Consider the following 15,423-nt stretch of genomic DNA (forward strand, 5'->3'; position numbering starts at 1 on the left):
CTGTGTGTTTATTGGATCTCAGCTTTCGATATAATAAGATCATTGATTTTTCGATACTGTTTCATTTAATTGTTTGGCATTTTGTGGCTTATAGTGAGACTAATCCAATAACCAGATCAAATCTTCTTTCCAGAAACAACACATCGGAAGCTAAAAACCTGAAACGTTAAAATGTTAAATACCTAAAGGATTTTATAAAGAATGTCATCTCAACTAAATTATAGTATCATATCTGTAACGTTCATACCGACGTAACATTGATGTGGTTATGGAGAAACATTCTGTTACCAGATAAAAAAAATGTAAATCCACCGTGAGCCCGTGACTCCAAAAAAAAAAATAGAAAAAGACTATCTACCTTTAACCTCAAATCTTGTGCGGATACTGTAGAGATATATTTATGTATTTGAGAGGAACAAAATCATTGGAGTTCCGAGCGGTGGATCAAATGGTGGTCGAATTGCAGAGCTTTTTTTCTTTTTGATGTCGTCAATGAAGCATACTCGATTTTGATAATGTCAAAATCAATTGACTCTTACGTTAGTGATATATCAAAGAAACAGTGGTCCGGCATAGTTTGAAGTGTGGTTAGAAGACAAAGTGTGATATTTTTGTCCTTAGTATTGTTTTTTACCGTTATCTTTTTCATCGTTTAAATCATGTTATAATGTTGTAACTGCTTTAACTAAACCATGAGGTGGTGGGCTAGTGGTTCTAGTTTTGGTGGAAGAGTCGCTCTGTTGGTCTAGGCCAGGGATCGATTCTCCCCAAGTGCAAGAATTGCTTAGCTTTATCCCTTTGGTCACATGGGTATGAGCCCATTGCTTACAGCCCATTTGCATAACCGGGAGAGACCCTATCCGTGGGATGCCCTTCTCCAGAGAGATTAGTCTCAAACCCCTCTATATGGGATGCTCTTCCTCAGATAGATTAGTCGCCCTTCCCCAGATAGATTAGTCTCGGACCCCTCCATAGGTCTGGGGATTTACTCTGAGTTAATAAAAAAAAAAGAAGAAAAAAAAACTGCTTTAACTAATTAGCTAGACAAGCACGGAACGGTCCGAAAGGAACATGGATACGTCAGGTAAGAACAAGACTTGACACAACCAGAACAAAGGAATCTAACGTGGACGAAGATAGGGCTTTAAGAATATATGATCGGAAGCACTTAACTTGCGTAATCATCTAATTAGAAATCGATTCTTGAATTAGAAAGAAAGAAAAAAAAGGACAAATATAAGTTCAAATTTACACAAATTGTCAAGTAACGTAGCAAATATTTTTTTGAATGGTAATCACATTTTTGCACACAAACATTTGTATTTATAAGAATCATCAACAAAGAAAAAAAAATCCCATCACCAAAACAAAATCAAAACCATCGACAAAACACAATCCCCTTTTGAGGTTTCAAAAAAATACATAAAATAAATAAACGTACTAAATTAAATTAATTAAAATTCCCAACCATCTTTTGTTTTTTTCTTCATTCAAAGATCAGACACATAATATTATGCTTGGGTTTTGAACCTGTAGAGCACCTTCTTCTTCTTAGATGTCTGGTTGTCAATCGTGATCACGACCTTTCCTGGTTCACTTGCCTTGAAAGAATCAGTAATCACAGGTTCATCAGTTAAACCGATTTTCCGGTTCTTAGAGACGATCACGGTGTAGCTTGTCTCGTTGCTTGGCTCAAATTGAGCTCCGTAGCTCACGTCCGCACCCAAAACCCTAAGCTCCCATGACAGTGTAGAACCCTACGTAGCAACACAATCCACATAATTAATCATCATTAAGTCTCTTATATTGTTTCAAATTAACGTTAGTTATAGCGTTTACGTTAATTAACATTCAAAAAACAGAAAAGAAAAAACAAATATATACCTCGGTAGCAGGCAAATCAATGGTATATTTAGATGTGGATTTAACGACGGCCTCGGTGACTCCATCTTCGACAGCGAATGGGCTCTCTTTGCTCAGTCCACCATACTTAACCGGGACTACTTCAGGAGCTACGTATCTGATTCATTCAAAAACAGAGGATATAAGATTCTGTATGCATGAATAGAAACAATGAAATATGATGTTACGTATCATATAGTACACAACTTCTATGAACTTTAAAAATTACTTGAAAATGGTCTCAGCGGATTTGGATGGACCAGAAAGGACCATCTTGCTCCTTGTCCTTGGCGATGTGATGATGGTTCCGAATGTTTTGTAGTAAGGAATGTACCACCATGGGACATTAATGAACAGCTGAAAAATAACCCCACAATTAATATAAAAGACTGAAGTTTAAATGCTTATATTGTAATCATAATCAAAATATTAAGTTTCTTTTACCTCTCTGGCAACAAACTCTGGGTAGTTGTCTTCGAATTGCTTAACCGCACGTCTAATGAACTGCCACAACGCTCTCTTACCGAGTCCAGGAGCGTTCCTGAAGTCACTGACGAACACAAACGTTGACTTAGCCTCAGGGCTAAAGTCAAGAGACCTCACACACTTCTCCTGGAACTGAATCCTCCATTTCAGGAACTTGCTAAGCTTCTCCTTGTCAGAGAAAATCTCCTTGTTCTGAAACTCACCGTACGAGCTGTAGATCACGACGTGTCCTTGTTTGTCGACACCGTGTGTGAACACCAACTTCTCGAACTCGCTTCCTTCGAGATCTTCCGAGACAAGGTCGTCGATGTTGTTCTCTTTGCGCCACTGGACGGTGTTTTTAAGCATCGTGAAGGCTTCTTTGACCTTGAAGTCACGTGCTCTGAGGAACTTGAGGAGGATCACGTCGGATCTCTCGTCCTCGAGAAGTGGGATTCCCCAGATTGAGACTTCTTCTGGCTCTACGTAGGCAGCTGTCTCGGGAAGAGTGATTGAAACGATCGATTCTTCGGTTGCTTCAACGGGTTTGGTTCCTTCTTCTTCAGCGGCGAAAGCCTTCTCGATCGTTACTACGGCTGGCTTCTCTTCTTCCTTCTTTTTCTCGGTGGAGGTGGTGACGGAGACAAATATATCTTTAATAAATCTTGAGACGGCCCTGGTGACTGGAACAGAGGCGGTTGCTTTCTCTTCTTTCTTGACCTCATCGACGACTGGAGCAGCTGGTTCGGTCTCTACCGGAGTGACTTTCTCCTCCTCTTTGGTCTCTGTGGTGACCGGAGCAGCCGGTGTGGTTTCTACCGGAACGACTTTCTCTTCTTCCTTGGTCTCTGTGGTGACCGGAGCAGCTGGTTTGGTCTCAACCGGAGCAGCTGGTTTGGTCTCAACCGGAGTAGGAGCTGCTGATATCTCTTCCTTCTTCGTCTCTGCAACGACCGGAGCAGCCGGTTTAGTCTCTTCCTTCTTGGTCTCTGCGGCGACTGGAGCCGGAGCGGCCGATGTCTCTTCCTTCTTGGTCTCTGCGACGATCGGAGCCGGAGCGGCAGATGTCTCTTCTTTCTTGGTCTCTACGGTGGCCGGAGCAGCAGGTTTCTCCTCTGTTTTGGTTTCAGCCTCAACAGACCTTTCCTCGGTTTTCACTTCTTCCTTCTTTTCCTCTGTTTCCTCTGTTTTCTTCTCCTCAGCCTTCTCTTCCTTGACCGGAGCTTTAGGCGACGGTGGCGGTGGAGCGGTGAATTCACGCTTGTTCAAAGCCTCCCTAACCATCTCCTTAAACTCAGCCAAAGCGTTCTTCTCAGCTTCCGCCAATTCAGAAGCCAAATAGCCTTCCTCCTTAAACGATTCCGATTGCAAGGCCTCTTTCCCCGTCGCAACTTCCTCCTCCTTCACCGCCACAGCCACCTCTGGTTCCGCGACCGCCACATCAACCTCCTTCTCAGACACCACCGTTGCTTCGGGAGCAGGCGCAGCCACAGCTTTCTCAGCAGTAACAGGTACCTCAACCTCCTTAACCGGCACAGGAGTATCTTCCTTAACCGGAACAGAGGCAGTAATAGAAGCAGCAGGTTTCTGTATCTCTTCTTGAGCCATGATGACTTGATTCGAAAGGGAAACAAGAATTAGAGAGAGAGATGAGATTGAGAGAGAAGAGAGAGGAGAAGAAGAGGTCTTATAAAAAAGAAGAGGACGAAGAGTTATGTGTTGTGTTGTGTGAGAAGAGCAAAAGAGAACAGACTGGTCGGAGCTGTTGGACAGCTAATTTTCGAAGATACTTTTCTTTTAGTAGGGTCCCAATATTTCTCTTTCTTCCAAACGGCCGTCTTTTGCTTCTCCTCAAAATTGGATTCCCCAATTTTATACATTTTTTTAACTAAATTAACAACTTTTTCTTTGATCATTTTCCATTTTTAATTTAGATTCGTTTCACTTATTTTCTTGTATAAGGAAAGATGTATTGTGTATGTATCTCGTTTTTATTTACTTACATTTATGATTCTTTTTTTTTTCTAACTCTTGCATATTCTTGTGTATCTTTTAACATTTTTTTACAAAACTTGAGTAGCAAGATAAACCTAAATTTTATAAAGAAATATTCTAAAATAGCATTAAAATAAACTTTGTAGATAATTATAAACCTTTCATAGGCTGCATATTAATAAGGTATGTAATATATGAAGAGAGATTTATTATGTTTTTCATATTACATAAAGACAAGTTCGAGATCAAAGGCAAAAGTACCATCCATATCTGTTTGTTTGAGGGGAAAAAGTGGAATATGTGTGTTTGAAAAGCTACTCTGGCTTTTAATAAATTATCTAAAGTGTTTTTTTTTTTTTTTTCAAATTATGACACCACGTTATCCTATCACCTAAGTTTGTACCTTTGAATTAAATAAATAGAGTTTTTTGAATCGTTCCAACAATAGAGGTTTTTTTCCAATAAAAATTGTATAAATATCACTAGAATTTTCTTACTCAACGATGTTGTCATATAATGACATGTATGTTTAGAGATTTTTGTAATAAAAACAAAATTGTCGTTATCCCAATAACTCATGACTCATGAGATAACATGACATTTTTACTCGTTGTTGTGTGAAATTGTTTAGTTGTTTACCAACCTAAAAAGTAAACACAAATCAAGTTTAATTAAGAGATATTTAATCCCCTTGAATCAGAACGTTAAGATTTGAATTTTAACTTTGTAGGAGTTTAAACTGAACTATGTATCCACCATGCATGCAATGTTACATCCATGCAAGAAATTTTATTTTACTAATACTGCATAGTAAAATGGATGCACCTATTAACGGGTGACCAACTTGACGCAATCAACCTTTATCCCGTTTATTCAAATTGTTCATGTTTATTAGTAAAGGTACTAGAATGTTTTTCACAAGTTGGCCGGGCAACTTGTATTTATTATATAGATAGTCCTGAATCAAATCATGAAAATGAAATCATCATATTTTATGAAAATCCCATTACAACACAGGATTACATGGCAACGACTAATTAAGACATCCTCTTAATTATAAGTAGATGATGACATGCATGTAAGAGTATATATGGAGCATATTATCGCATGATTATATTGCTAATTAATATCCATTTCGCTTCAAAACAATAACTCGACGATTCATTCATTTAGCATTATAAAGCGAAATACCATATGAATTGAGAGGATGACACACATATAAACATATACAGACTGCTTCGCACGTAAAGAAAGTATCAAATGATTTCGTATTAATATTATATATAACTTTGGACCCATATTTGGTGCGTTGTAATCTTAAAAAAAAACACGTAATTTTATCTAATAAATTGAATATTGATTTAAAATTTGATATTAACAGGGGAATTCCATAAGATTGGAGCTGTCACAAGAACTATTAGGACTATGGTTAAATTTAATAAGCAGCCTGATTCATGTAGGCCTACACCACACACCTCATCGTTACAACTCCTCATATGGGCCAATACATGATTATAAAAACATTTCATAAGTTATTAACTGAAATGAATATCTTAAAATGAATTTTATGTTGCAGGTCAACTTATAATGCACACCAACTAAAAATTGTGTAACTGTGTTCAACCCTCTTCATTCCTTTGTATATAATTCAGTCTATCTTATGTTTTGTTTCAATATGTATTGATTTTCTTATGTACTAATTACTAGCTTTACTGACCAACTCATAGGGCATTTATCGACTCTCGTAAACTAGGGGAAATATGTTTTTTTGTTCTTTTAAACTCTTAGAAGAAAAATTGAAATGCACTGCTTGAAAATGTATTTGAATGGATACAGAACCAAAGAAAATATTAGATTAAGAAAATTAGGTAGTGCAGTCTCGTGGGATCCAAGAATTATCTGTTAAATATATTCTTTCAGGTAGCTTTTGAAATTGTCAAAAGCAAAAGAGAAGGCCGAGCTGTGTTTTTGGTTGGTTTGTCATTGCTGGTGGTGCCGTCTTATTATAACTTTCTCCCACTAACAAAATATTGGATTTAGCGGTTTAATATGTCTTTATATCTGTTTTGATTTCTTTTGATTCTCCAATAAAGAATTGTTAGTTATATACTACTAGTACTTATGTCTTTACATTTTCTTTAACAAATGATTGATGGCCAGGTACAAATTAAGCAATGATTATCAACCATTGCGTGGGATTTTTATTTATTTATTTTGTATAACAAGTCTATGTTTGTTGCTTGTTTCATCTATAAATTATTTATACATAATCACAATATTTGAGGTTAGAAACCGTAGATAAAATCTATATCAGTGAAAGCAGAAGTTATATTAATTAAAAAAAAAAAAAATACTAGGTAACAATAGTTAGGAAGCAAATAAAATATTATTAAAACAAAAAAAAATTGATTAACATAATTAGCAAACTAAACTAATTAGGAATGCATATAAAATATATATATAGAAATCTCAGCTTCAACTAATAACTAATTCGAGGAACAATCATTTTGATTGGTAGAAAAAAGAAAGATTATTGGAACTGATTTTAGGTTTCAACACTTTTTAAGTTGAAAAAAAAAAAAAAACAGAAAAATAACATCTCTGAAAATGTAATTTTGAAGGACTTAAACAAGAAAAGAATTGGTGATGCTCGAAAATGGTAAACATATATGCTGATCCAAATCACAAACTTCGTTCCTCTTTTTTCTCTTTTCATCCTTAATCTCTAAAATATCTTTTCATGGGTTGGGGTTGACCTCCACCAAAAAAAGCTTTTGAATCCAAAGAAAAATGACATCTCTCATTAATTTATAGTAGCAAATAAAACATAAAATGGAATGCGTACAAAGCAAACTAAATTAATGCATCATATATAACTCTAAAGTCTCAACTAACACAACAATGCAATTGAAGAAAATAAGCCTTAAAAAAAAAAAAAATAAATACAAACGATAAATGTGGTGGCAATGACATCAGTTTTTTTTTTGCCAACTAGTACAGTAAACACTAAACACTGGTGTGGTGCGAGTAAAACACCAACCATGTGTTTAAGTTTAAGTGTCAAAATCAAAATAAGAAATGGGTTGATTGATTGATTAACCAAAGAAGATATTTTTTTATTTACTTCTTCGATTGGGAGAATCAATGGCCATCTCCGGCGCTGTTGATGAAGCCGGAACTCCGCTTCTCGCTGTAACCACCGTCGACGGATCCGTTGACTACAGAAGCAAACCAGCCGTCAGATCTTCCTCCGGTGGCTGGAGATCCGCCGGCTTCATCATCGGTAATTCCCGCCAATTTCTTGCTCTTTAGAGTGTTCGTGTTCCTCGCCGGAATTTTTAATTTCTGGTTTTTGTTCGACTGTAGGTGTGGAGGTTGCTGAGCGATTCGCTTACTACGGGATATCTTCCAATCTGATTACTTATCTGACCGGACAACTGGGGCAATCGACGGCGGCTGCTGCCGCTAACGTCAACGCTTGGTCTGGAACGGCGTCGTTGCTTCCTCTCCTTGGTGCGTTTATCGCTGACTCGTTTCTAGGTCGTTTCCGTACCATCCTCGCCGCCTCTGCTCTCTATATATTGGTACCAAGCTCTCTCTCTCTCTCTCTGTTTAAGTCTCTTCACTCTTCTTCTGTTAAATTCGTTTTAAGTAATTCACCAGTTCGATTCTGATCATTAGGAATTAGGAAGTTTCTATTTTTCTCTGTATGTTGTAACATGTTTGAGCTCTGAACGCTAGAGATGAGTCTGAAGTTGTATAGTGATTTATTTGATTGATAACAAACAGGGACTTGGTTTACTGACTTTATCTGCAATGGTTCCTTCAGACTGCAATGCTTATAAACTACTACTCTCGTCTTGCTCTCCTCGATTTCAAGTGATCATGTTCTTTAGTGCCCTGTATCTAGTGGCGTTAGCTCAAGGTGGTCACAAACCCTGTGTTCAGGCTTTTGGAGCGGATCAGTTTGATGAAAAGGATCCTAAAGAGTGCAAACAAAAGACTTCTTTCTTTAATTGGTGGTATTTTAGTATGTGCTTTGGGACGTTGGTTACTCTATGGGTCTTGAATTATATTCAGGACAATCTCAGTTGGGCTTTAGGATTTGGTATTCCATGCATTGCTATGGTTGTTGCTTTGCTTATTTTCTTGCTCGGAACTAGAGCTTATCGGTTCAGCGTTCGAAGGGAAGGTCAAAGCCCTTTTGCACGGATTGTAAATGTTTATGTCGCTGCTGTGAAGAATTGGGGTGTGTCAGCTTCAGCTGTAGCTGATGCAGAGGAGAGATTTGGTCTTGTGTCTCTCAAAAGCTCACAGCAATTTAGGTAAGACAGCTTTCTGTCTCCTTTGATTTTCTTGTTACCGCATTGTAGTTGTTTACAGAACAAAAAGGACTTATGGTACTAAGCATCTTCGTTCTTGTCACAACTGCAGTTTTCTCAACAAAGCTCTGGTCGCGAATAATGGTTCCTGTAGTATAGATGAACTTGAAGAAGCAAAATCAGTGCTTAGGTTAGCTCCGATATGGTTTACTTGCTTGGTTTATGCGGTTGTGTTTGCGCAATCTCCAACTTTCTTCACTAAACAAGGAGCCACAATGGAGAGATCAATCACACCGAGTTACAAGATCTCTCCGGCTACCCTTCAGTCTTTTATCAGCCTCTCTATAGTCATCTTCATCCCCATCTATGATCGCGTACTCATCCCAATTGCAAGATCGTTTACACATAAACCTGGCGGTATCACGATGCTTCAGAGAATCGGCACAGGCTTATTCCTCTCTTTCCTTGCTATGGTAATTGCTGCTTTGGTGGAGATGAAAAGGCTTAAAACTGCTGCGGAGTATGGGCTCCTTGACTCCCCAGACGCTACGGTTCCGATGAGTGTGTGGTGGTTAGTTCCTCAGTATGTGCTCTTTGGTATCTCAGATGTTTTTGCAATGGTGGGTCTTCAAGAATTCTTCTACGACCAAGTCCCGAGCGAGCTGAGGAGTGTGGGCTTGGCTCTATACTTGAGCATATTCGGTATTGGTAGCTTTCTCAGCAGTTTCCTGATATCAGTCATTGAGAAAGCGACGAGCCAATCTGGTCAAGTGAGTTGGTTTGCAAACAACCTGAACCAGGCTCATCTGGATTACTTTTACTGGCTACTCGCTTGTCTCAGCTTCATTGGATTAGCCTCCTACATGTATTTTGCAAAGTCATACGTATCTAAGAGACTCAACACCCTTTAAAGTGGAGTGTATTGGTACTCTCTCCTTCTCTCTCTCTGTAATTTTTAAATACACTTTCTTCATACCAGTGATTACTATATTATCGTTAACTGATTATTAGATTAGTCAATATAGTTTGCTTAGGGATCCTTATGATTTAATAGATATTGATTAGCTTGTAGTACACGTATGCAAATGTATAGTTTTTTTAAAATGTTTGATATAGTCTTAGCTTTACCATATAACTTAAACTGCATAATATCGAATAAATAAGTAGTTATAATTTCTAAACACGTTATGAATTTTGATACATCTTGAATTTTATATTCTTAGACGTGATCTATCCTGCGAAGTCTGCGATACACATACAGCCTGGAGAAGAACATAAACGCAAAGAATCCAATGGCCGTGAAAGTGGCGAGCAACCAATAAAAGTAATCGACATGGGCTCGGTTCAGGTTAGTGTTGAACCAGCTCTCACCACCATCTTTTCCTGTAGCCCAATTAATCACAGTGATGAGAAAACCACTCAAGAAGCTAGCAAGACCCATCGCACTCAAAGAAAGCGCGAGACCAATACTCCTTAGCTCTTTTGGGACTTGGTCGTAGAAGAATTCTTGAGTACCCACTAGTGAGAATAGATCGATCATCCCGAGTAATAAATACTGAGGAACGAACCACCATAGAGACATTGGGATGGTTGCGCCGGGACTATCCAGAAGCCCATGTTCTTTAGCTATCTCAAGCCGTTTCGTTTCTACCAACGCTGCAACCACCATATTTAAACTAGTCAGCACCATTCCGGCCCCTATTCTCTGTAGCATTGTGATCCCAGAAGGCTTTTTGGTGATCCGTCTAGCTAACGGAAGGAAAACACCCTCATAAGTCGGAACTGAGATGATAATCGATAAACCGATAAGCGCCTGAAACCAAGCAGGAGGGATTTCCAAACCCGGCAATATTTTTCTGTCCACGGTAACAGCTTGCTTTGTGAAGAAAGTAGCAGACTGAGCGTAAGGAATCATGCTCACCACCGTTGTGATCCATATCGGAATAAGCCTTACCAAAGCCATCGCATCTTCCACGTCCCTAACATCACATGGCTCGACACCTCCTTCTCCCGGTATCAACGCTTTTGCTAGGAACCTTGGTAAAAAAATAACATAATTTTACCACTCAATTAATAAGACTAAACCAAAACTCAGAATATTAAAAAAAAAATGGGATTTATGCAACTTACTCAAGTCGTCCTTTACATGTCTCGGATGAACCATCTTCCAATAGACCTGAATGTGTTAATTTGAGTCGCCTATTCTTGAATGCGACCACGAAAACTCTACCGATTCTCGCAAAAGCGTTATTCTTCTCCTTGCGGTCTCCTCTCGGGTACCTGTAAGTTTTTCTCCCGAGCAAGAAGAGAACAAGGGCCATAACCATGAACAAAAAAAGGATCCCAAACCCAAGCGCCCAATTTACATTGTCTTGAACGTAAACCACCACAATAATAGACAGAGTTATTCCCGCGGATAAACTCAAAAACCACCAATTGAAAAACGATCCTCTACTTATTCTCTCTTTTCGATCTTCCACATCAAACTGGTCCGCACCAAAAGCTTGAACACACGGCTTGTGTCCGCCTTGTCCCATCGCCACCAAATATAGAGAACAGAAGAAGAGTATATTCACCCAAAAAGATGGTTTAGTAGAAGTAACAACATCGCTACGTTTCTCTGATAATCCCATTAGGATTAAGACAGCCGATAAGGTTAATAGTCCTAGTCCCTGTAATAACAACCCTCTCAAACGTTAGTGAAACTTTTTCTGAAGTTTTGTTAATTAAAAGATTAAAAGAAGAAGTGTTGTTGGGGGAGAGCGTTACGAGTATATAGATGAGGGAAGCGACAACAATGGTACGGTAACGACCGAGATAAGCGTCTGCGATGAAAGCTCCTAAAATAGGAAACATCGAGGCGGTTCCTGACCATGTGTTCACGTTCACGGCGGCAGTCGCCATGGATTGTCCGAGAGGTCCAGTTAGGTAGGTAATCAAGTTGGAGGAAATCCCAAAGTAAGCAAATCTTTCTCCAACTTCAACTCCTGAACCATTTCATTTACAGGAAAAAAAAAAACTTGTAAAAATTAGAATTTATTATAAGAGCTTAAACTACATAAAAACACATCACAAAACTGTTCTTTACCTATAATGTACCAAGCGGATCTCCATCCGCCAGTGGTAGACTTGCCGGCGGGAAGTCCACTGTGGTCGACAGAGTCGCTTACGAAATCTTCAATAAGTGAAACTTTTTCCTCTACTATCGTCATTTGATCTCGTCGTGACTTTAGAATTATGCGTAGATAAGAACCACAATAGTTATTGTTTATAATTATTTTTTATGAACAAGTATGCATAGAGTACTAGTTATATGATTTCACATGCGGTTTTGTGATTGTACTATATATCACCTGTTTTCGTCATTTTGTTTTATATCAGTTAAAAAGTCAACTCTAAGGGATTCTTGGATAATAACTTAAATGAAATCAAGATCTATTAAAATTTTATTTTACTGTTTTAAAAAAATCTTTTGCTATTGATTATTAGTTCCTTAAAAATTTAGAGTGTATTCAAACTAGTATTTTAAGTCATTTTGAATTTTCATGAATTTTTATGATTTTAGTGAAATTGATGTGAATTATTGTAAAATTCTTTCTAGTTTCACATAAAACCATGAGATTTGAATTTCAATATTTTTAATGAAGAAAATCCTCTCAAATCCTTCAAAATCAAATCTACTGTTTTCAATAACAATGTATTTTATAATAGATTTTAACATTATTAGTTCAATAACAATGAATTTCATTAGAATTTTTTTAATCTATGATTAAATAACATAAGATTTGTAAATTTTATCCAAGTTAATTACAATGCTAGTATGGATAAACATCCTATGATTAGGTGTAGATTTCCTTCTTTACTTTTCGTTAATTATTTTTTATTAGAAATTAAGTATATGAGTCGAGAAAATAATTTGTGGAAATCAAAGATTGTTTAATATTTTAAACAACTTTGTAAGCCACTTTTAACTGTTATCCAGTAAAAACTACGTCACATAAGATGTATTAAACATTGGGTCCCTAAATTGTCATTTAATTAAAAGTTGAAATTAATATATGCTGCACGTGTGCTGCACGACAAACAATCTCACATCACAACACGGGTTAGAGTATTGTTTACGTCCGGACCAAATAATCTATGTGGGACGAAAATCCTGATAGGTTCTAAGTTCGTCGGCTTTTGTATCTTTTCGTTTAGATATTTGCTAAAGGTTTTTTGGTATGCAGATCAATGAATTAAAGAACAGATATACTATAAGGATTAGTGTTTACTGTTTGTTAATTAATCATTTTTGACTTATTTTTGTGGTTAACATTAAATTAGCTGTGTCAGTGTCCCAACTCCCGAGGACAAAAGTTGAAAACAAACTGTTACAAGAGCTTCCGCATATGCAATTTTGTTGTTGTGCTAACTTTGCAATGAAGAAGCTTACATGCATAAAATAGGATGGCTTTCAAATGGTTCAGACCACTGACAGATTGATCCGTATTCTTTTCTTTTTTTTTCCGGATCTTATATAGATAATTAGTGTCGTCTAGCTTTAGATGTAGTAGATGTCTCTATTTTCTTAAATTTTTTTGTGTAGTAGCGGTAGCTGCTGAACGTGTCACTTGTACAACCCCGTGCCTTAGTTTCTCAACAACTCCTAACTGCCATTTAGTGTAAGAAATTGAATAGGCCTACACGTTGGCCCATTTCGTCCAACACATGGATTTAATTGATTGATGAAGTTTCAAAACAAACACGTAAACTTAGTTTTCTCCAACTCCAACGTTAGCTCATGTTTTCTCCGAGTGGAGTAGTAATGATTGAGTTTAAAAATTTGTCTTCATTTTTCTTATCCTCCAATTTAACTTACGAATCAATATTTTCTAATAAAACGGAGAAACATAACAAATCAAATTATGAACACATTAACTTATACATCTTGGAGATGAATATACACATTAACTTACAAGTCACAATCACAAAATATGATATGAACGTCAACAAAACTCGTCTTTTGAATTTTTAGACTTGGACTAGCGGACGATACACATACCTTTTGGAGATGAATAAGAACGCTAAGAAAGCAATGGCGTTGAAAGCGGCGAGCAACCAGTAAAAGTAATCAACATGGGCTCGGTTCAGGTTAGTGTTGAACCAGCCGTCTTTTCCGGTAGCCCAATCAATCACAGTGATGAGAAAACCACTCAAAAAGCTCGAAAGACCCATTGCACTCAAAGAAAGCGAAAGGCCAATGCTCCTTAGCTCCGTGGGGACTTGGTCGTAGAAAAATTCTTGTGTTCCCACCAGAGAGAACACATCAATCATCCCGAGTAGCAAATACTGAGGGACGAACCACCATATGGACATTGGAACAGTCACATCCGGCTTGTCCACGATCCCATGTTCCCTAGCGATACTCAGCCGTTTCGCTTCTACCAATGCAGCGAGCATCATATTGAAGATTGAAAGAACCATTCCAGCTCCTATTCTCTGGAGCATTGTGATCCCAAAAGGCTTTTTGGTAATCTTTCTTGCTATCGGGAGAAATACATGCTCATAAATCGGTACTGAGATGAGAATCGATACACCAATGAATGACAATAAAGAAGCCGCTGGGATTTCTAAGCCCGGTAAGATTCGTCTGTCCACCGTGACGCCTTGCTTCGTGAAGAAAGTAATGTGCTGCGCATACGGAATCGTGCTTACCACCGATGTGATCCATATTGGAACAAGCCTTACCAAAGCCTTTGCATCTTCCACGTCCCTACCACTACATGGCTCTGCACCTTCTTCCCTTATCATCGCTTTTGATAGGAAACTTGTCACACAAGGTAAATAAAATTTACACTCAAGCTAGGTCAAACACTAAACCAAAACTCAAAAGATTCAAAAAAATTTGGAACTTACTCGAGCCAACCTTTACGTTTCTCGGATGGACCATCCTCCAATTGACCTTGACACAAACCCGAATGTTCTAAACTCAATTTCCTATTCTTGAACGCAGCGACAAAAACTCTACCGATTCTTGCAAAAACATTACTATTATTATTAACCTCGTCACGATGTCCCTTCGGATATCTATAAATCTTCTTCCCAAGCAAGAAAATAGTAAGAGCCATAACCATGAACAAACAAGGAATCCCAAACCCAAACGCCCAGTTAAAATTTTCTTGAACATACGCGACCACAATAATCGATAAGCTTACTCCAGCTGATAAACTCAAGAACCACCAATTGAAAAAAGATCCTCTGGCTATTACCTCCTTTGGATCTTCCGCGTCAAACTGGTCCGCACCAAACGCTTGAACACACGGCTTATGTCCGCCTTGTCCGATCGCCACCAAATACAGAGAACAAAAGAAAAGTATATTCACCCAAAAAGACGGTTTAGCTGAAGCTGATAGTGTCAATAATCCTAGTCCCTGTAACACAATTAATCATTCCACAAACTTCAGCTAAATCCCGGTTTATCTCGTACCAAAAATCGAACCGGCTTAAACAGAACAAGAGGGTACTACTACTAACCAATATGTAGACGAGGGAAGCTAAGAGGATTGTACGGTAACGACCAAGATAAGCGTCAGCTAAGAAAGCTCCTAAAATAGGAAGCAAGGAGGCGGTTCCTGACCATGTGTTCACGTTCACGGCTGCCGTCGCTGTCGATTGTCCGAGTGGTCCGGTTAGGTAAGTTATTAAATTGCATGCAATCCCAAAGTAAGCAAACCTCTCTCCAACTTCCACACCTAAA

General features: G+C 38.0%; 4 protein-coding genes across 6 annotated transcripts in view; 1 reads left to right on the forward strand and 3 right to left on the reverse strand.

Moving 5' to 3' along the window:
* On the reverse strand, positions 1,266 to 4,131 carry LOC104756602 (patellin-2-like). The gene is made up of 4 exons (XM_010479211.2): positions 2,347 to 4,131; positions 2,132 to 2,259; positions 1,885 to 2,020; positions 1,266 to 1,757 (listed from the first exon to the last, which is right to left on the reverse strand). Exons 1-4 carry the CDS (start codon positions 3,973 to 3,975, stop codon positions 1,512 to 1,514), a joined length of 2,139 nt encoding a protein of 712 aa, XP_010477513.1. The 5' UTR covers positions 3,976 to 4,131; the 3' UTR covers positions 1,266 to 1,511.
* On the forward strand, positions 7,367 to 10,000 carry LOC104756603 (protein NRT1/ PTR FAMILY 5.10-like). Of its 3 annotated transcripts, XM_010479212.1 has the most exons (5): positions 7,367 to 7,645; positions 7,729 to 7,946; positions 8,152 to 8,687; positions 8,797 to 9,609; positions 9,908 to 10,000. In XM_010479212.1, the coding sequence occupies exons 1-4, from the start codon at positions 7,507 to 7,509 to the stop codon at positions 9,593 to 9,595; spliced, it is 1,692 nt and encodes a 563-aa protein (XP_010477514.1). In that variant the 5' UTR covers positions 7,367 to 7,506; the 3' UTR covers positions 9,596 to 9,609; positions 9,908 to 10,000. The 3 variants fall into 3 exon arrangements, with proteins under 3 accessions (XP_010477514.1, XP_010477515.1, XP_019095144.1); XM_010479213.2 differs by lacking the exon at positions 9,908 to 10,000 and having other exon boundaries at positions 8,797 to 9,684; XM_019239599.1 differs by lacking the exon at positions 7,367 to 7,645 and having other exon boundaries at positions 7,854 to 7,946; positions 8,192 to 8,687.
* On the reverse strand, positions 9,904 to 11,970 carry LOC104759356 (protein NRT1/ PTR FAMILY 5.16-like). The gene is made up of 4 exons (XM_010482297.2): positions 11,773 to 11,970; positions 11,454 to 11,671; positions 10,815 to 11,356; positions 9,904 to 10,720 (listed from the first exon to the last, which is right to left on the reverse strand). Exons 1-4 carry the CDS (start codon positions 11,894 to 11,896, stop codon positions 9,904 to 9,906), a joined length of 1,701 nt encoding a protein of 566 aa, XP_010480599.1. The 5' UTR covers positions 11,897 to 11,970.
* Positions 13,578 to 15,423, reverse strand: part of LOC104759358 (protein NRT1/ PTR FAMILY 5.15-like) — a 5,603-nt gene continuing 3,757 nt past the window's right edge. Inside the window, exons 6-8 of the mRNA XM_010482298.2 lie at positions 15,201 to 15,418; positions 14,583 to 15,097; positions 13,578 to 14,493 (exon numbers count right to left, since the gene is read on the reverse strand). Of these exons, the coding sequence (XP_010480600.1) occupies positions 13,698 to 14,493; positions 14,583 to 15,097; positions 15,201 to 15,418 (1,529 nt within the window). The 3' untranslated portion in view covers positions 13,578 to 13,697. The remainder of the gene's footprint in view (positions 14,494 to 14,582; positions 15,098 to 15,200; positions 15,419 to 15,423) is intronic.

Source organism: Camelina sativa, chromosome 17 (assembly GCF_000633955.1).
Source record: "Camelina sativa cultivar DH55 chromosome 17, Cs, whole genome shotgun sequence".
Lineage (NCBI taxonomy): Eukaryota > Viridiplantae > Streptophyta > Magnoliopsida > Brassicales > Brassicaceae > Camelina > Camelina sativa.